Below are 21,500 nucleotides of genomic sequence, written 5' to 3'. Positions count from 1 at the left end.
TGTAGTATATAGGAGTGTAGTATAATACAAGTGTATATAGTGATGTAGTATAGTACAGGTGTAGTATATAGGGGTGTAGTGGTGTAGTATATTATGGGTGTATATAGGGGTGCAGTGGTGTAGTATAATACAGGTGTAGTATATAGGAGTGTAGTATAATACAAGTGTATATAGTGATGTAGTATAGTACAGGTGTAGTATATAGGGGTGTAGTGGTGTAGTATATTATGGGTGTATATAGGGGTGTAGTTTATCACAGGTGTAGTATAATACAAGTGTAGTATATAGTGATGTAGTGGTGGAGTTTATTACAGGTGTAGTATATAGTGATGTAGTATATTACAGGTGTATATAGGGGTGCAGTGATGTAGTATATAGTGGTATAGTATATAGAGGTGTAGTTTATTACAGGTGTAGTGTATAGGGATGTAGTGATGTATATTACAGGTGTAGTATGTGGCGGGTGTAGTGATGTAGTATATGGGGATGGTGTGTGTGAGATTTATTATATATATATTTTAGAACCAAGTTTATTATATTAGTCAGGCCCTCTAAAACCATCACAATTTCTCATGTGGCCCTATGGGAAAATGAATTGCCCACCCCTGCCCTATGCACAGGAGCTGCCATATTTGCGATGTGTAGCTGTTACACACTGCAAATCCAAGATGGCAGCCGCCAGAATGAATTTCATTTTGTATTAAAAATAATTGATTACATAAATTATTAATACAAAATTACAAATCGCGGTACCTTCCCTTTAAACATACCTGACTGAAAAATAATACAGTCAATGTCTGTTGCATGAGGTCCTTGGTTTGGGCAGCATGCATCTGCTGTCAAGTTCCTTTTAAGTGTCTGCAGGCAACCATCGGGTTAAAAAAGTTATATGCAATTCTATCATTAAGGTTTCATTGCACTGATCCCACAGCTTATGGGGATGGGTTTCCCATTATCTTCGTGAGGATCTGTGCATAATGCCGTAATACCGCACTGTGTCACTATGAGAATCTTCCACACCAATGACTGATCTTTACATTTGTATAACAGGAGAAGATGAATGATACAATTAGGCTTTTTGAGCATTAATGTTAGTTTTGAAATTGATCTGTAAGTGATGAATGACAGTGGAAGGAAAGCCCCGAGTACTCACTGTCTACTCCATTCAGCGAGGTGGTGACTTCTTGCACATCCTTCTTTGCCCGCATAGGAGACCAGGACCCATCTTCTTTGAACTGGATCTCATCACATTCTGTGCAACACTTTAGGATCTCCATAAAAAGGCTGAGGATATTAAAAAAAGAAAACCATAATCTTCTTTACAAATCAAACAATACATTCTAGCATGAGGCTTCATTGTGCCAGAAATTTACATCACAAACACCATAAATATACTGTTCAAATTAACTGGTTTCTGTAGCCCCAGTGTAAAGAGGTGCCAGATAGTGAAATTAGATTGTGAGCCCCCTGGGTACAGGCTCATTTAGGTTACTATAATGTTATACATTTTCTAAGCCATTTGTTGCTTTAAAATAAATATGTGCCTCGAACCTCATTAGAAAACTGCAGTCACATGCAGCAGGTTTTCTTCTAATTTCTTACTCAAATCTTTCCATCGTATTAATATCACGAGCACACGCCTTCGCTTTATGATTGGCGGAGGGCTGACCTCAGGGGCCCAAAGTAATCCTGATCAAAGGAATGAAGTGCTGATTTATGGAGCCTTTCGAGAAGCCAATAATGGTGAACAAATGCTCCTGACAAAAGCCCCTTTAAAAACCGTACCAAGGGGCGTGGCCTGGCCATGGAGGGATAGAGAAGTGCTGTACATCAGCTCCTCAGCCGGCGCAGGGAAATATCACATAAGAGCAACACCTCAGGACCCCTAAAGACACGAATGGGCAATAGAAGGAAGAAGGAGGACCCCCAGCTCACCTCATCCTGCTCAAGTACCCCAGAGCAGAGCATTCGGCGGTACATGGTGCGGACAGCGTCTGCAGGGCCCGCTCCCATATTGGCCGACACTGCGGTATCAACCAGAAGCAGCCGCGCGTCCTGCAGAGAGATGGCGGCCGCTGCAGAGAGGGAGGAAGCCGCACAGGAGACGCGGGCGGTGGAGGCATCGGAGACGGTGGAGGCAGCCCGGGGAGCGGTGAGTGCCGGCCAGCCCAGGGGTAATGGAGTAGCCGGGGCGGCCGCGCTGGAGGCCCAAAATGGCGCCGAGACGCCGGAGCCCAGCAGACAGGAAAGCAGTGGGGGAGGGCACCGAGCAATGCCCGAGGAGAAGCGGTCAGAGTGTGCAGGAGCAGATGGGGCCACAGAAGGGCACAGAACAGAGCAGGCAGCAGGCTCCCAAGCCCAGACACAGTCTCTGTTGCAGCCAAATAAGATGACAGCTACCTCTTCAGCCCCTGATAAACCCCCAAATACTGACATACCACATATAATTAGGCAGGAAGGGGTGCAAGGGGACCAAGATATCAGCCAGCTATGGCGGACCATTGGGGAGCGGAGTTCCCATATTAAAAACATCCCTACAAAAAAGGACATGGAGCAGTATATTTCCAGACTGGAGAACTCATACAAGGCTGAACTTTCTGGACTTCAAGATGAAGTACAACAGTTGGGAGAAAGAGTCACAACAGCAGAGTCCACAGTTCAGGCTCTGTCAGTAAAGGCAGCAGAACAGGAGGCCGGATATGCATCTCATAATATAAAACTGCAGTATTTGGCAGAAATGCTAGATGATGCAGAAAACAGAAACCGGCGTCATAATATTAGAGTACGCGGCATTCCTGAGATGGTTGAGCACACAGCCTTGGATGGGACTTTATGCCACATTTTCAATGACATACTGCAAGTACCCATAGACTCTCCTCTGGAGCTAGACAGGGCTCATAGAGCTCTGGGCCCTAAAGCAATGGATCCAGAGTTCCCCAGAGACGTCATATGCAAAGTACACAAGTATAAGTTGAAAGACAACATTATGGCCCAAGCACGGAAACTTGACAATATATCCTTTAAAGGACAAAAGATTCTAATTCTACCTGACCTGTCCAAGTGGACTCTTCAGAAGAGAAAGGCTCCGAGACCCTTATTGGACATATTACGCCAACGGAACATACAGTACACTTGGGGCTTTCCATTCCGTCTGAGAGTCCGGCGGGCAGGAAGGATGCACGTCCTCAGTCACCCTGGGGGCATACCTGAGTTCACCGCAGCCCTCCAAATTCCTTCAGTGACAATTCGGGACTGGCCATTTCTGCCTCCGGGGGCCCCCGGAGGGGTTCCACCTAGAGAAGCCCCTCAGAGGAGGCGAAGAGAGGCGCCTATGGATTTCGGTTGAATATAGAGTCTCACTGAGCGGGAAAAGAGACTTTGAATTGTCCTAAAGATAGTATACAATTAGGATAATACGGTTGAAGTTTGGAAGATGGCTTAATGTTATAGTTACAGTTACAGTCAAATTGAAAAAAGGGGTTTTGATATGAAAGGGGAATAATGGCAGAAAATAGCAGAAAATAGCAGAAAATGGTTTATGATTTTGTATGGAGGAGTCAGAGAGGTACATAGAATAGTGACATAGTAATACATGTTGGACCAAGTTTCAATTTATCCATAGATTAACATAGTTAATATACAGTTAACATAGAGGGGAAATATATGATCAGAAAGATGATGCAGATCTGCGCCGGCGGGGAGCAACTCTCCCTGGAAAGACTACCGCACTTAAGGGGGTACTATACCGTGCTGGACAAGGTATAGTTAGATACAGCCTCCCCCATCAAAGTAGGTGGGTTGGAACACCAGGATATAGTTACTGGTGCCTTAGTCCAACACCACCTTCCTATACTTGGGAACAAATTTTGTTGTGATTTTTTTTTTTTTGTTTTTGGTTTCTCTTCTTCCTCTTCTTCTTCTTTATTTCTATCTCAACTTACTATTCTACCCGCTATTCCTGGGGTTTCCTATACCCTTACTATAAATCTCTCAAACCTCGCTTGATCTAACCCCTTGCTGATAGTTTCCCCGTCCATACGTGTCCTTCCTTTGTTTGTCTAACGGCCAGAAATAGACATGGCGGAACTAAAATTTGGATCTTTCAACACAAAGGGCTTTAATACGCCACAAAAAAAGGACCCAAATACTAGCTGAAATGCACAAACAGAAAGTACACATATTGCTCCTTCAAGAAACACATTTTAAAATGGGACATGTCCCAAACTTAAGAGATCGCAATTATATATCATGGTTCCACAGTGCCAACGCTGAATCTCGGTCAAGGGGGGTATCGCTGGCCATACACAGAAATCTGCCTCATTCTATTCTAGACACGAAACAGGACGCAGAAGGCAGATACATTATAGTCAAGCTACGGATTTATGACACAGTATATACGGTGGCAGGATGGTATGCCCCTAATACGGGGCAGACACAGACATGCAGGGCCTTTCTAAAGGTTTTATCCGAGTTCGCAGAGGGAATAATGATTCTGGGGGGAGATTTTAATTTGTCTTTGAATCCCTTGGTAGATACCTCGGCTGGAAGGAGCAACATTTCCACAAAAAGATTGACCTCTTTGAAGCGAGACATACATCAGATGCACCTTAATGACGTGTGGCGCAGCATGCATCCTACGGGTAGGGATTATACCTTTTATTCCACCCCTCATGATTCGTATAGCCGCATAGATCTATTCTTAGTGAGTCAGTGTGTTTTGGCTTGGAGACCGAATCCCACGATTGGTAGTATAGTTTGGTCCGATCACGCCCCTGTCTTTTTGGCCTTTGCCCCTCCAGATGGAAGGAAACGGGAGTGGACATGGAGACTCAACGATAATTTGCTCAAAGATGTAATTTGTATGAATGACATCAGGGAGACGGTTGGGGTCTTCATGTCCTCTCACGAAACGGACCCCACTTCGTTGCCATTGCAGTGAGAGGCGTTTAAGTGTGTCATAAGAGGGGTGCTGATAAAGCATGGGGCGCGTACCAAAAAAATAAGGAATATCCGCATAAAAGAATTGTTGGATAGGATTCATAAGTTGGAAACAGCACACAAAAATAGGCAGTTGAGAGGAACACTAGCGGAACTCACAAAATGCAGAGAGGAACTTAGGACAGTACTGAATGAAAGGTTTCTCAGATACCGGAACCATTATAAACGCTTCCTCTATCAGCATTCTAATAAATGCGGTAGATCCTTGTCCAACCTTTTACACCCCCGTAATCTCACCACATTGATACCTAGCCTGCGGAGACGGGGAGGAGGGGAAGTAAGCAATCCGGCGGAGGTCTTGGAAGAATTGAGGGGCTTCTATTCGGAATTGTATAACATTCAAGGGAGGTTCTCTGGCATGTCGTCACAAGCATTGACTGAGCGCATTAAGGGGTACATGATAGACACGGCTTTGCCACCTCTGAAAAATGAGGAAGTGCAACAATTGGAAAACCGGTTCTCAGAGGAAGAGGTGGGAGAGGCAATCAGGAATACCCCAAAGGGGAAGAGTCCAGGCCCGGACGGATTTTCTCCTACATTTTATAAAACATTTGGGGAATTGCTTACCCCATTTCTGACTAAGGTCTTTAATGCAATCTCAGAGGAGACTCCCTTTGCGGCTCAGTCACTGGAGGCACATGTCACGGTCCTTCCGAAACCTGGCAAAGACCCCATGATAGTGGCGAACTACAGACCAATATCCTTACTAAATGTAGATATAAAGTTATTCTCCAAGATCCTAGCTAACAGGCTGGCTCCCCTTCTCCCCGCCATCATAGATACAGACCAAGTAGGATTCATACAGGGTAGGGAGGCGCGAGATAACGTCAACAAAACTTTGCTGCTCATAGCGCATGCCAAAAACACGAATCAGCCCCTGGGAATACTATCAATGGCCGGGCGACCGCCCAGTGCACCACGGTCATCATACCCAGAGCACGAGCAGGGAATACTTGCCAGACGACTTGCCCACTACCTAAGGCCATTGATGTCGGTCTGCTTTCATTAAGAAAGCCAAATCTACCAAGATATAAAAACTGATGAAACTGATGTTGTTCGAATATGATGAAATCCTTGGTTCTTCCCCTGATGAACCCCTAAGATAAATATAGGGGGGAAACGCGTCGGGATTGGGATTTGCCATCAGTGATCCCAGCAGATAAGTTCCCTGCTGGGATTATATGTTATTATTATACATCATCGGCATATTGGTATCTAATATTATTTGTTTAACTGCGCATGAATATACATATGTACAGTTACAATTGGCTACTATTTTATGAGGACCATACTTAGGAATTGTGTATGGATTCCCAAATCTGATGCAAAACATATTATACAGTAGAATTTTTTTGCTTCGCTTTTTTTTATCTTAAAGGATAAGCTGCATCAGGGTTACCAATCCATCTAGGTAACCATATTATGATAATGACCTGTTGACTATTGTGCACTTTCCATTCTTGGTGGTGGGTTTTCTTGCGACTTGCGGGTCGAAGGGACAGCTTAGGGAAAGCCGACGAGGAGCGGGGGGTACCCAATACTTTATGGTGCACCTCCACTGGTAGGTAGCAAAAAGGGAGGGATAGATCATCCCCTTATATATCCCTAAGGACAAGAGGCTATTCGTATCTTCAACTATAAGATTCGGAGCCATGCCACCTAGAATTCATTTTTGAACGTTGAGATAACTAGTGCTCCTTTCCTCACTAGTTGGTTTTTCACCCTTCTTGTCCTCCCACTCACTTCACGTGACCAGTTAACTACTTTTATAATATAAGAGTTATTATGCTCTATATTTTTGAGCATTTTTAATACTTCATTATAATAAATATTGATTTTAGGAGTATATTTTCTGTTTTTTGGTCTCTTCTGCACGAACACTCCTAGTTTATTTTGTTTGGTTATAAATCACTTTATACATGTCCATCGGCAAGGATAAAGGCAAATGGCTTCTTATCACAGCCTATACAAATCAGAAATGGAACAAGACAGGGGTGCCCTCTTTCTCCGCTATTATATGTTATTACAATGGAGCATCTTGCCAACGCAATTAGGAGAAATCCCAATGTGCACGGTATAGATGTAGGGGGGAAAACATACAAGACGGCATTATATGCGGATGACTTGTTGATTTACGTGACTCAGCCACATATATCTTTCCCCTCCTTGATAGCGGAGTTCGAGAGATTTGGGGATTTAAGTAATTTCAAAGTTAACGGCTCAAAAACAGAAGCCTTAAAAGATCACACTGCAGCCCCATGAGGTATCACTAGCCCAAAGTAACTTCCCATTTAAATGGCAATCCCAGACTTTGAAATATCTAGGTATCAATGTCCCGGCAGATTTGGAATTATTGTATTCCAAGAACTATTTACCGCTTGGCCCTACCCTTTGAAAAATTATTTATACAGGACACTATACCCACTCATCTGATGTCACTTATATATAAGATGACTGGACAGGCAGATCCTTCTGTGGGCTTGGATCCCTCATACATGACCAAGTGGGAAGAAGAAATGGAAACGACATTCACAGACACAGAAAAACAGAAAGCTTATATATTTACACATAAAATGTCGATTGCAGGGTACACCAAGGAGAAAAATTATAAGATCCTAACAAGATGGTATCAGTACCCGGTGAGGCTACACAGAATCTTTCCTTCTGTGTCCGAGATGTGCTGGCGATGTGGAACACTAAAGGGTACAATGATACATATATGGTGGGACTGTGATAAATTAAAGCCTTTTTGGGAGGCAATTTTCCAAACATACACAAAAATAACAGGAAAGGGAACAGTACGGACCCCACAAATAGCCTTGTTGTCAATGCTTCCCGGATCAATTAAAGCCCAAAAGGGGGATTTACTGCGGTTCTGTCTGGCGGCAGCAAGGGCAGTGATTCCAAGACATTGGAGAACACAGGAGGCCCCGTCATTAAGGGAATGGACACAGGAATTTGAACACATTCATCATATGGAGGAATTAATGGCAGAGGCAGAGGGACACACTGAAAGATACCTGAGAATTTGGACTCCATGGATAACATTTAAAAGTTCAGACGAGTACCATACGGTATTTTGAGGCTCAGCAGGTGCAGTATGAGCAGAGTTAGAAGAAAGGCAACGATAGGATTCGCGTGTGGCCCCCCCCGCCCCCCCAACCCTGAAAAGATCCCCCCTTTCTCCCTCCTTGTCTCTCAGCTTTCTTTTCTACTTCATACTTGTCTACTTATATCTCTTCTGTGCTCACTTCTGAAGGTATTTATTATTTTTTTCTTTTTATTCTTACTGATAAAATATAACGAATTGAGATAGGCTAAGGTTCAAGGTTATACGGGAAGGTGGGTTACCAAAAAACAGACAGTAGTCTGGAGCCTGTGGGATAGAACGTAAGATTGGTAACTGGGAAGGAGTCTAAGTCATATGCGGAATTATAATATAGAACTGTTATTCAAAATGTGGTATCATTTGAAATGATCCTTCCATAACCTTGATTGTTTGTACGTTTTTCCTATGTTTCTTTATTTTTCTCTTCTACTCAATAAAGAAAGATTATACATAAAAACCGTACCAAAATCTCCTGACAAACAAGCAGAAGGCTCATTCGTTGGGTGCGAGTGTTTTTATGTTGGCATAACGGTATTAATACTTGTGCAGTGCATGTAGAACTTTGGTAGGGTTGTCTGAAGTAGCCGGTAAATGGGCACCGATCAACAGTGGTGTGAACCTGACAGTAGACACCTGCTGCCTGAAAGCCCGAAACACACGAAAGAATGTATCAGGCACTGGCTGTATGATATGCTAAATATGTTCTCCGACTGACACATAATGAAATCAATAATACATCAAAAACATCTAGAACAACCTCTGATAAAATCAGATCAACATGCCTCCTGAGGAAACAGGAGTGAAATGCGCGTCGAGGTGCTTGGTTCTCACCCCCTGGCCACTAATCATCACTATAGAACACAGTTGGTAATAATTATGCCGATTGTCTTACGTCATTTTGCGTATTGTTTATTTGATACTCCATAGACATTCCAGTGTTGTCTATTTATACAATTTACTCAGACTATCAGCATAAATACAACTTTCAAGTTTAACTTGAAACCCAGTTATAATTTAATTAATTTTTTGTACTAAGGATGCTACTTTGATATTACTTGGCTGGGTATTTACCACATCTCATTACTAAATTTGGTTAGACATTGTGTATATATGCAGCCTATATATTAGAGATCTACACGATTCTGGTTTCACTGTATAGTACCGTGGAACCTTGGTTTACGAGAACAATCCGTTCTGGGAGTGTGCTTGTAAACCAGGTTACTCGTCTAGTGAAGCAAAATTTCCCATAAGAAATAATGCAAGCTCAGACAATTCGTTCTAAAACTTGTTCAATGTCCCATCCTGGTCCCCTATTGTGCCATTCACACACGCACAAACACACATTATGCTCACCTTACCTTCCGTTCCATCGCCGGCCTTCTGGTTCTTGCAGTTCGCTGATACAGGATGTGTCATGTAGAGACCAAAGCTTCTCCATTGCTATGCTAACAGACAACCTCCTAATTTAAGGAGCTTCATGATCCGAAGGTCAATGCCCTCAGACACACCAAGAGGAACTTATCCTTGCAATATAAAGAGCTGCAAAACCTGCACTCATGTAGAGACCAAAGACCGGACACAGATACCTAACACACAGCAGGACTATAAGATTCCTGGGAAATTCACATGTTCCTCTTCCAACGTGCTGTACTTAATCCTGTGCACTATGTCCTATTGGGGTTCTTTATGTTGGAGAAACAGGACACAGACTAAGAGGAAGAATGAGATTTCACCACCACACAATTAGACAAAAAAAAACCATTTACCTGTGGCCAAACATTTCTGTACTTCAGGACACAACATAAACCACATGAAAGTTGTCATATTAAAAGGCAACTTCAGATCACAAAATCATCGAAGGGTCTGAGAACACAAATTCATTATAATGTTTAACTCTGTTCACACAGGACTCAATCTGTCGGGAGGATTTATGACCCACTACAAAATCTGAGGAGTCTGCTCCAGAGACAGGGCACCAGACCTCTGATCCTACATGGATATTGGGACAATAAAACTCTCACACCACTAATCAAAGCTAATTAAGGATTCACTTTCTAAGCTCAGTGTTTGTTTATTTAAATGTTTTTTTTATTATGTTATCCCTCTGCTCTGTTTGTGTGTATATATTTTGTCTTTCTTCAGATATTTGGTCATACCAAGCCTGATGAAGGGACCTGAGATGTCTCAAAAGCTTGCTTTGTAACATCATTTTATTTTAGTCAGCAATTAAAAGGTATCACAACTACATAATTTTAATTTTGTTCCTCTCACTGAGAGCAATCAATCATTTTTCAACTGGATAACACGGTACCAAAACCTTTTTCTTTTAATAAGACGGACTAAGCAAGCCATTAAGCTACGGTCAATCACCAGTCGTTTAAGTGCTGTGGTTGATGTGTCCTATTCTGAAGGGCCTTTTAGACAAATCACTTAACTAGTACTGAAGCTCCTTTCTCTGGAAGGATGTGTGGGGGGTCTCTGAGGTCAGATTCCATTAGTCCAAAACTAATTTAAAGAAGCCTTCCCTTTTTTATTGCCTAAACCAGTATAAATGCATGAAGTGTAGAATGTGTTTATATACCGTAGCCTTCCCCAGTTTTCAGAGCCCTTCCGGTTCTCATTACTGTTATTGCGGCTTTCAAAGGGCCTTCGTGTGAGCCAGAAGTGGTTAAAAAATGTCACAAGGCTCCCTAGGCTTACCCTGTCAAAGCCACTTCAGGCTCACACGGAAAAGCTCATGTGAGCCAGATGATGACTGGAAGGACACTGGAAACCAGGGAAGGCTGCAAAATGTATACGGCCACACACTTACCACAGTACCCACATATATTTACACAGGTTTAGGCTATGAGAAGCTTGCGATTACTCCTTTAATACGCTAGTCGGATGCCGTCACTTTATTGGACGGGAATACACATTTAATAGGTAAAATAGATAACTATAACAAAGGTCTCATGGGATTGGGATGACCTTATAGTCACAAAGGTAAACCATTGTTACATTTTCAGAAAAGTTAAATCAAAAACACAAGAATCTTTTGTAGTTTAAAGACTAACAACAGACAACAGTCAAGCTGAATAAGTCTTCATAAACCCTGCACAGCTCTAATACTGCTCCATAACGCCTCTACAGTTACATAATTGTGTGTACCTGGCTGCGGAGGACGGGTGCAGGGATCCCTACCTGCAGAGTGTCACGTTACCTTGCAGACTGCCAGTTATACAAGATGTGGTGTAAGGTTACACAAAGATCCCGGTGAAAAGCTGTGGGGAGTGCAATTACATCTGGCCTTTCAGGCACTATAAGGTGTCAGATGACATCCACTGCCGGGTGTCAGTGATTCTGAGCGTGCACAAGAAAGGACAAGACAACTTAGATGGGACTGGAATTGGAAGAGGCATAAAGACCGTGTGAGAATATGGGGCGTTGTACAGCAGCATTCTTGTCTACAGCTAAGTATCTTGGCTGCTCTCTCAGTGGACACGGACCCTAAATAATGGAAGAGAGGCACCTGATGCTGCTCAGCTCAACTCTAGTTCCCTCCTGTAAGGGGTACTTCTCACATAGCGAGATCGCTGCTGAGTCACAGGTTTTGTGACGTACCAGTGACCTCATCAGCGATCTCGCTGTGTGTGACACTAAGCAGCGACCTGGCCCCTGCTGTGAAATCGCTGATCGTTACACACTGTTCTGGTTCATTTTTTGCTCGTTGGTCTCCCGCTGTGCAACACACGTCGGCGTGTTTGACGGCGGGAGACCAACGAGCACAGACTGTGTAAGCAGCGTACGCTGGTAACCAGGGTAAATTTCAGGTAACTAAGCAAAGCGCTTTGCTTGGTTACCCGATATTTACCCTGGTTACTAGCGTACACGCTTACAGGCTGCCAGCGCTGGCTCCCTCCACACATAGCCAGGGCACACATCGGGTTACTAAGCAAAACGCTTTGCTTAATTACCCGATATTTACCCTGGTTACCAGCATACACTGCTAAGCACTGGCTCCCTGCACACATAACCAGGGTAAATATCGGGTAACTAAGCAAAGCGCTTTGCTTAGTAACCCGATGTGTACCTTGGTTACCAAGCACAGAGTTGCTGGTGAGATCTGCCTGATTGAAAGCTCACCAGCGACCCTGTAGCTAGGCACCAGCGATCCTGACCAGGCCATATTGTGGGCGGAATCGCTGGTACGTTGTTTAGTGAGACGGTACCCTAAGACCGGTTTTTCACACTTGTATGCCACGGTCTGACTAAGACATCAAGGAGTTTGCGGCAGACGACCAGTGGCCAGTCCATGCATAGTGAAACAGGGATTTGTGAAACCAACCTTAGACAACGTGGTGGCAAGCATTGACGTCTCGGATGGCCGCGTTTATGCTTTCTAATAGCTCACTAGCCAAGTCATGTCTCAATCTCAAATCGGATTCATACTAAGGATCCCATTTTCATGTATGTAACACACTCACCCATCAATGATTAGATGCTCATATGGAGCCTTCTTGTCACACACAGGACACACCCAGGTGGGTTTCTTCTCATTCATCTGTATATACAACGTGGCATCAAAACATTGCAGGTGGGAGCAGGTGAGCGATCGGCAGGGGATGGTCAGACGCATCTTTCCCAGCTGGAATTCAAAACAACAACATGGTTTACCAAGCGTTCTTTCCAGGTCAAAGTCCCCACATCTGTATGGCCGTGCCAGGGTGCATGCCGGAGACCCTTCTACTTTGGTGCTCAGCCCCTGAGCTATGTGCGGAACATGGGTTATTTCTCAACATGGACTGAAAGGCAAGTTGATGTCTGATAGCTATAAATAACAGCAAAGGTATAAGACAATTACAAACGTTTATCTCAAATTCCAGGCATCAGAAACAGAAGAGACCGTGCACAAAGTACTAATAAAGGGGATATCAAAGCAGATGAACCACATACACCACTACGCCCATATAACATCTTACCGGACACAAAAGAGAAACCCGTAAACTTGTGGTTGCAATTTCACTGTCTGGATCAGCTGTGAGTTTCTCTTTAACTGTAAAAAAAAAAAAAAGTTACAATGTGTTATACATCACTGTGTGATAACGTTATTCTGTTTTGCCCATATATCTGGTAGAGACATTTTTTCACCCTAAAAAGTTTAGACAGACTAATATCTAGTGGGTGAGGAACATCAGTCTGCACAGTCATGCTGGGCAATATCGGGGGACACTTTGTAGAAGACACGACTTACTGAGTGCTCTGGAATGGTCGGGATTGCGGATTCCTTTCGCTCGCAGCCGTTGCAATAAGATAGCTGAAGACAACTGCTTAACCAGGTATACGGCCAGTGAAAAATTCTGCAAGAAAATCCAGAGTTCAGTGACAGTGACGCCATCCCCACAGCACTTACTGAACCTAGGCATTCATTACACTGGGTAGGGCACGGTGTAGACTCATGTCCATCACTACGTTGGGTTCCATTTTCACATAATGAGATGACAGATCACAATGGGATTTATATAGATTTAATTTAAAAACATCATCTGAAGAAACTGAAGATAACTTTTACAAATTCATTTCTGTGAACTGGCTGGAAAACTGCTATTTAATGATAAATAAATAATAATTTTATTAATTTATATAGCGCTATTAATTCAACAGCGCTTTACATAGATTGTGAGCCCCAATGGGGACAGTGTTGCCAATCTACAGTCCCTATCAGTATGTCTTTGGAGTGTGGGAGGAAACCGGAGTACCCGGAGGAAACCCACGCAAACACGGGGAGAACATACAAACTCCTTGCAGATGGTGTCCTTTGTGGGATTTGAACCCAGGACCCCAGCGCTGCAAGGCTGCAGTGCTAACCACTGAGCCACCGTGCCGCCACAAGTCCCTGAGCAACGGTGCCCTCTATTAGGCTGAAATGTCTTAGAGAAGAACGTTCAAGAGTAGGTTATAAGATGTACACAGAATCTCCTACTATCTACGTCTTACGCTTAGACGTCCTCTACTAGATGCTTCTCTATGGCATTTCAGCCTTATAGCTGCGGATCTATGAAAATGTGTGAACTTCTTAATGACATCACTAGAGATGAGCGAGTACCTAACTATTTGTACTCTCTATACTCATAAGGAATACTGTCTAATACTCGCGTATTCATTCCAAATAGCGTGTGCAATGCAAGTCAATGGGGCAAACTCGCAAAGTAACGAGTAACCCGAATGCCGCACTATTTGCTACTTGCAAGAATATTGCGGAATCCAGGTTACTAGTTACATTGCGAGTTTGCCCCATTGACTTGCATTGCACACGCAATTCAAAATGAATACAGTAGTATCAGACAGTACTCGTTATGAGTATAGCGAGTACGAACAGTTAAGTACTCGCTCAACTCTACCAGTGACCTGATTAACCCCTTCAGCCCCAGGGAATTTTCAGTTTTTTGTTTTTTTTTGCTCCCCTTCTTCCGAGAGCCGTGACTTTTTTATTTTTCCATCAATCTTGCCATATGAGGGCTTGTTTTTTGCGGGACAAGTTGTACTTTTAAATGAAACCATAAGTTTTACCATATAGGGTACTGAAAACAGCAAATAAATTCCAAGTGTGGAAAAACTGCAAAAAAAAAGAAAAAGTGTGATGGCACAATAGATTTTGGGATATTTTATTCATCATGTTCACTATATGGTAAAACTGATGTGTGGGTGTGATGCCTGAGGTCGGTGCGAGTTTGTAGACGCCAAACATGTATAGGTTTACTCATATCTAAGGGGTTAAAAAAAAAAAAGATTGTCCAATAAAAGTGTTGCACGTTTTGCGCCATTTTCCGAAACCCGTAGCGTTCTTATTTTTCGGGATCTATTGCTCAGTGATGGCTTATTTATTGTGTCTTGAGCTGACGTTTCTAATGGAACCATTTTTGCGCAGATGCTACGTTTTGATCACCTGTTATTGCAGGCGACCAAAAAACGTAACTTTTGGCGTTTGGAATTTTTTTTTACAGCTACGCCGATCAGATTAATTGATTTTATAGTTTGAAAGATCGGGCATTTCTGAACGCAGCAATTCCAAATAGGTGTATATTTCAATGGGGCGAAGGGGGGGGGGGGGATTTGAACTTTTAGGTTGTTTTTTTTACTTTTTATTTTACTAGTCCTCCTAGGGGGCTATATAGATCAACAATCCGATCGCTCTATCTATAGATCTCAGCTACAGAGCCGAGGTCTGCAGATATGCTGCTTTACTCTCCATGCTGGCACTATGGCAGCACTGAGAGAAAGTGACTCATGTTAGCTACAGGCGTCATCACATGACCCAGTGCTACCATGGCAACCACCGAAAGTCACGTGATCGCGCTCGTGACTTCTGGTGGGGGTCGGCGGTAAGTGAAAGTAATGGCCGCGTGCATATACTTACACATGCTTTGGCAGCGAGATGTAAGGGGTTAAAAGTTGCGGGTGGAATGCGATTCCTCTCGTAACATGCAGGCACACATGTCAGCTGTTGAAAACAGCTGATATGTGCGCGGATTGCTGCGACCTGCCCACAGCAGGGGGCGGGGGATTAACCTCACACAATCCATGACGGATATATCCGTCATGGGTCGTGAAGGGGTTAAAGGAAAGAATCCCTGCTGATCAAGCCATGGCAAGGATCGAAGAAATTGGGAATAAAAGAGGAAATATGTTGTTATCCATGCAGGAAAGAAAAATTCCAAGTCTGCTAACTTACACGTCCAATTTCCGCTGTCCACGACACCACAATGGTGTTGGGAACGGTCGTAGACAGACGTACAAGTGAGGTAATGTTGATTGGTCGGCTTGGTCGCTTTGGTTCAACCCCATTTTTGGTTGGCGGAAGATAACCCTGCAATAGGAGTGGGAATATAAATTACTAGTAGAAGACAAATAGAAGAGCAAGAAGAGCGCTGATCAGAAGCCGCACTTACTGGCAGGTTACAGGGTTTTCCATTGACCTTTACACACAGGTTTGGTGGGAAATGGTCTTCTTGAGGGCAGCTGGTCTCCGACAGACAGAACCTATAGGGAAAGGTACAAGATTAGAAGTCGAAACTGGAATCTTATTAAAATACATAAAAAATATAGTCAGAGCTTCACCTTAGCTGCACTTGAACTGTAAAGTCACATTTTGTTCCAGAGATGTCCCTGTAAACAAAGAAAAATACAAAATTATGACGCTGCCCCAAAAACACAAAAAGGTTTATGATTTGGGTACTCACTGCTTGTTGATTACCCAAGCTGTAATCTAAGGAGAAATGTTTCCCAACAAAACAATCCGTGAAAAACAAACAGCACACGGATCCCAACAGTGGTGGTCACATTTTTCCACTGACTCAGACTTGCGTTGATGAGATTGATTCAAGACTCAGATCAAAAACGGACACATCTCCGATTATGTGGATAATTCAGGCTGGGAAAATATACGTACATGGGTACAGCCTCAAAAGTAGAACAGGTAAGAGTTCTGTAAAAAACGCAGCTCAACTCGTACGGAGGAAAACCAGAGTCTGAATGACCTCAAGGAGTTCCTTCTTCCTGCAGCGCCACCACCGGAGAGATGATACACATTGCCCTTCACAATTATGTCTGTGTAAGGCCTAAGCTACACGGCATGAAAATCGGAGAGAGTGGAATGCGATAAAACATCGCATTCCAATCGGACCAATATTAGCCTGTGTGTCAGCACCCATGAGCGATTATTTTCTCAGCCCTAATCGGACCGAGAAAATCGCCGCATGCTGCGGGTGTAATGTGAGACTCTTTCTCTCGCACCCATTCAAGTCTATGGGGAGAGAGAAAAATCGCACTGCACTCGCGGTACACCGGTGTACTGCGAGTGCAGGGCGAGAATTGCAATAGCCGGCTACGGAGGAGATTAGATAAATCCCTCCCTCCCCAGTGCCGGCCCTCCCCCCGCAGCTGAGGTCCGATCGCACAATCGGACCTCAGTCGCAGTGACACTCGCATGACACTGGGCTCCCGCTGTGCTGCCAGCGGGAGCCGAGTGTCATGTGAGGATCGCAGTAGTCCCCCGTGTGGCCCCAGCCTAACAGGTCCTACAGAGCAAGACACGCACTCTAACTGCTCTCTATACACTGGCCAAGAGCAAGGGCTCATCAATAGGGGGAAGCGCCATCATCCTAACACTCCATGATAGTCTATATCTGAAAAATGGACGTGCCTTGTAATGCAAGAAAATATACATACTCCTCAGTTTGTCCGTAATTAGTACAGTTAACCCAATGGAGATTTTTTTCTGACAGCACTCATACAAGATTCAACTAAAGCCAAAAAGGAAACTCATAGCTGAATGTAGTAAAACCCGTCAAAGCTCTAAGGGTACGTGCCCACGATCCGCACATGCAGCGTGTCTTTTCCTGTGGAGACTCGAGAGTTGTCTGCAGGAGACCGCAGCGTCTGTGTGCACCATCAGGGATCAGCGAACTTGCGCTCGGTTATCCCTGTAAATTGACATGTTGCGGCTCGGGAAGCTGCGGTGCAGATCAGTTTACGCTGCGGAGAAAAGAAGCACAGCGAGCAGGAGATTTCTATATATTTCATCCATTGTGCCTCTACTGTACAACACAGCATTTTGGACGTAGTGAAAACATGCTGCATCAAAAACGCTGCCATTCCTGATCGTGGGCACGCAGCCTAAGGGGCCGAGGAAGTCAAACTGTGCTGCCGTCTACACTGCAGGACCATTTCAGATTTTATCATTTCTCTACCTTTGCCCCAAATGAAAGGGAACCTGACGCTGATCCATGCTGCCTAATATGCGGACAGCACGTATCAGACCAAGGCAGGATTATCTCAGCCAGGGATATTTCTTGCAGCGTTTGGGGAAGTGGCGGGGGAGAGAGAAACACAACATTTAATAGCCAGTGGGGACCTTGCAATGCTGTAGACTAGACAGACATAGCGAGGAAAGAAGTATGCAGCTGCTAAGTGAAACTGCTAAGGGATCACCATATAGGAAAACAGCTGTGGAAAAACAAGCGCAATAGGGTCTTACCCCAATATGTAAGGGGTAGGGATAGGGGAGTAAACCTACTCACCAATTGCAGTTGTGAGAAGCCACAACTACTATAATCGCATGTATCAAACGATCCAAGGCTGCAGCCACCAATATGGTAGATAACAGAGAGCACAAGAGAGAGGTGTTCAATGCCGCGCCAATAGATCACTTCAGAAGATGTTCAGATCAGTGTCACTTTATTGTCATTCAGGTCGACGCGTTTCTGGGGCATCTGCCCCCTTCATCAGGACCACCAGAGAAAGAAATAACATCCAATCTGGAGATTGGATGTTATTTCTTTCTCTGGTGGTCCTGATGAAGGGGGCAGATGCCCCAGAAACGCGTCGACCTGAATGACAATAAAGTGACACTGATCTGAACATCTTCTGAAGTGATCTATTGGCGCGGCATTGAACACCTCTCTCTTGTGCTCTAAGGGATCACCATATGAAACTCTATTAGAAGTAGCAAAAAAGGGACGCATGGAAAACACAAATCGCGAAAACACCTAAACACTAGGTAAACAATTAAGGTGTGTCCATAATAAGAGCCCCTGAGGAAGTCACACTGCAGTGGCGATACATGTGAGGTCCAGTCTTTAGCTTGTATTTTACATGATTTTCACAGGTTTCTTGGATCTTTGTAGTTTTCATATAAGCTATTCTTCTATTTCGTGGGTTTATTTTTACCTTGCTGTTGGTGTTATTTGCGCACCTTTGCTGCATTTACACAGAGCCCGGATATCCAGCTCATAGCAGTTTCAGGTATTTATTCATACTAGTTCTCTTTTTTATAAGTTAACCCCTTTGCCCCAGACAGATTTTCAGTCTCTCGTTTTTTTGGGAGGTTTTTTTCGCTCCCCTTCTTCCGAGAGCCGTAACTTTTATTTTTCCGTCACTCTTGTCATATAAGGGCTTATTTTTTTGCGGAAGGAGTTGTACTTTTAAATGAAACCATACGTTTTACCAAATATTGTACTGGAAAACAGCAAAAATTCCAAGTGTGGAAAAATTGCAAAAAAAAAGTACAATTAAATTATAGTTTTTGCAATATTTTATTCACAATGTTGACTGTATGGTAAAACTGATGTGTCGGTGTGATGCCTCGGGTCGATACGAGTTTGTAGACACCAAACATGAGTAGGTTTACATTTATTTAAGGGGTAAAAAAAAACAAAACAGAAGTTTGTCCAAAAAAGTGGAGCACATTTTGCGCCATTTTCCGCAACATGTAACGTTCTCATTTTTCGGGATCTATGGCCCAGTGACCACTTATTTTTTGCATCTTGAGTTGACGTTTTTGAACTTACCATTTTCGCGCAGATGCTACAGTTTGATCACCTGTTATGGTTTTGGTCGCCACAAATTTTGCACAAAATGCAATAATTTTCGCGTTTGGATTATTGTTGCCGCTACGCAGTTTACCAATCAGATTGATTTTATATTTTGATCAGGCATTTCTGAACGTGGCGATAACAAATGTGTATATTTTTTTTTATCTTTTTAACCCTTTAATTTTCAATAGGGCGAAAGAGGGCAATTTGAACTTTTAGTTTTTTTATTTTTTAAAACTTTTTATTTTACTAGTCCCTCCAAGGGGAATATAAGTATCAGCAGTCTGATCGCTCATTCTCTTCTGTTGATCACAGCTACACAGCTGAGAACAGCAGAAAGACTCACCTCTGGTCTCTGGCAGCAGCCGGGCTGGGTGAAAGAGGAAGGGACTCATGTGAGCTATAGGAGTCATCACATGGCCCTGTGCTACCATGACAACCAACGGCTCAGTGATCATGTCACTGCAACGCCAATGGTGACTGGCGAGTACAGATATACCGTGCCGCGAATTTAAATGGCTCTGTCCAATTTTGACAGCACCATTTAAGGGGTTAACAGGTACAGGTGGAATGTGGATCCACTTGTGCCTGTGAGGCACATGTCAGCTGTACAAAATCAGCTGACATGTGCGCGGATCCCCGTCGGCTGCTTAGGACATAATATTACTGCCCGCGGTCGTTAAGGGGTTAATATATCCTAGCTTTAGTATTTTTTTTAAAAAAGTGGCTTTAATATTGGTGTGTTTTCCATGTTTCGCTTTTATTACTTTTAATAATAAAAAAAAAATGTTGTAATCCCTTGGCAGTTGCATACTTACCTTGCCATGGCATTAATCTACTAATTATGCATTTGGGTGATCTCAATTTATCAGGTGGTGCCCTCAGTTACTGTGTAGACTAGTCTGTCAGGCAGGTCCCCGGCTGCTTGTTCCCACCCACTGCCTTGGATTGACAGGTTTCTTCTTACACATGCACCTAGACCTGTAAATCTAGGGCATCGTGTGGGGAGAAGCACCCAGGGACCCACTTATCTGCCTTTCTACAGCGCGGCTAAGTCCCCGTTGGCCATTATGTGTGTTTTTCTCTGAAACTCCGCGGTGTTTCAGAGTCTAACATGCCTAGCTGAGATAATACAGCCGCAGTCTGTGGCATAGCGCCCAACCAGTGGGCAGCAAGTATCACCTGTCACGTTCTCTTAAAGGGAACCGGTCACCACTTTTTTGGCCTATAAGCTGCGGCCACCACCACCGGGCTCTTATATTCAGCATTCTAACATGCTGTATAGAAGAGCCCAGGTCGGGAGTATAACATAAAAACACTTTATAATACTTAAAATAGAGAAGACAGTCCCGCACCACTGGGTATTACCTTGCGGTACCGCATGCTTGCGAGGAGTTTTAGCCGAAATACATGATATTCAATGGCTGCGGGGTGCTTGTCCACATAGAAGGATGAATCCAGAAAAATCCAGAAAAGGAAAAGACCGCACTTCTCCACTGTGCCGAAAATCCTCTTTATTCAAACAGGTGCAGGGTAACAGGCAGGAGAGGAGCTAGGTGCAGGCTCCTCACAAGGACGACGTCCGTTTCGCATCTGCTTATGCTTCAACTGGTCCAGGTCGAAGCTCATCTCCTGCCTTTTACCCTGCACCTGTTTGAATAAAGAGGATTTTCGGCACAGTGGAGAAGTGCGGTCTTTTCCTTTCTGGACGTTATAATACTTACCTAATGGTCGCGCGGTTGGCCTCCGTTGTCCGGTGCCTGCTCTTTTGGCCATCTTTGTACTCCTTCTCTAGCCGCCGTGCATGACAGGTCCGACGTCCTACACAGTCGCCAGCATTCAGGTCCTGAGCAGGCGCACTTTGATCTGCCCTGAGCAGGGCAGATCAAAGTATTGTAGTGCACCTGCGCAGGACCGGCGAGTGTGTATGACGTAGTAGACACGTCATGCACCCAGGCTTCAGAAAGAGGATGAAGATGGCCGAAAGGGGAGGCGCCCGCACCAGTCGCCCATATGGCCAACCGAGCAACCGTTAGGTAAGT

General features: G+C 43.9%; 1 protein-coding gene across 2 annotated transcripts in view; it reads right to left on the bottom strand.

The window, feature by feature from the left end:
- The window catches only part of PIAS1 (protein inhibitor of activated STAT 1), a 130,999-nt gene that overhangs the window by 18,713 nt on the left and 90,786 nt on the right, over positions 1–21,500 (bottom strand). For both annotated transcript variants that reach the window (XM_075346070.1, XM_075346071.1), the window contains exons 4-10: positions 16,205–16,252; positions 16,036–16,126; positions 15,819–15,953; positions 13,341–13,446; positions 13,069–13,142; positions 12,574–12,734; positions 1,154–1,284 (exon numbers count right to left, since the gene is read on the bottom strand). In XM_075346070.1, coding sequence (XP_075202185.1) covers positions 1,154–1,284; positions 12,574–12,734; positions 13,069–13,142; positions 13,341–13,446; positions 15,819–15,953; positions 16,036–16,126; positions 16,205–16,252 — 746 coding nt within the window. The remainder of the gene's footprint in view (positions 1–1,153; positions 1,285–12,573; positions 12,735–13,068; positions 13,143–13,340; positions 13,447–15,818; positions 15,954–16,035; positions 16,127–16,204; positions 16,253–21,500) is intronic.

The sequence above is a fragment of the Anomaloglossus baeobatrachus genome, chromosome 4 (assembly GCF_048569485.1).
Source record: "Anomaloglossus baeobatrachus isolate aAnoBae1 chromosome 4, aAnoBae1.hap1, whole genome shotgun sequence".
NCBI lineage: Eukaryota > Metazoa > Chordata > Amphibia > Anura > Aromobatidae > Anomaloglossus > Anomaloglossus baeobatrachus.
Note: the sequence above shows the minus strand (reverse complement) of the source record. Positions and strands in the feature narration are given on the sequence as shown.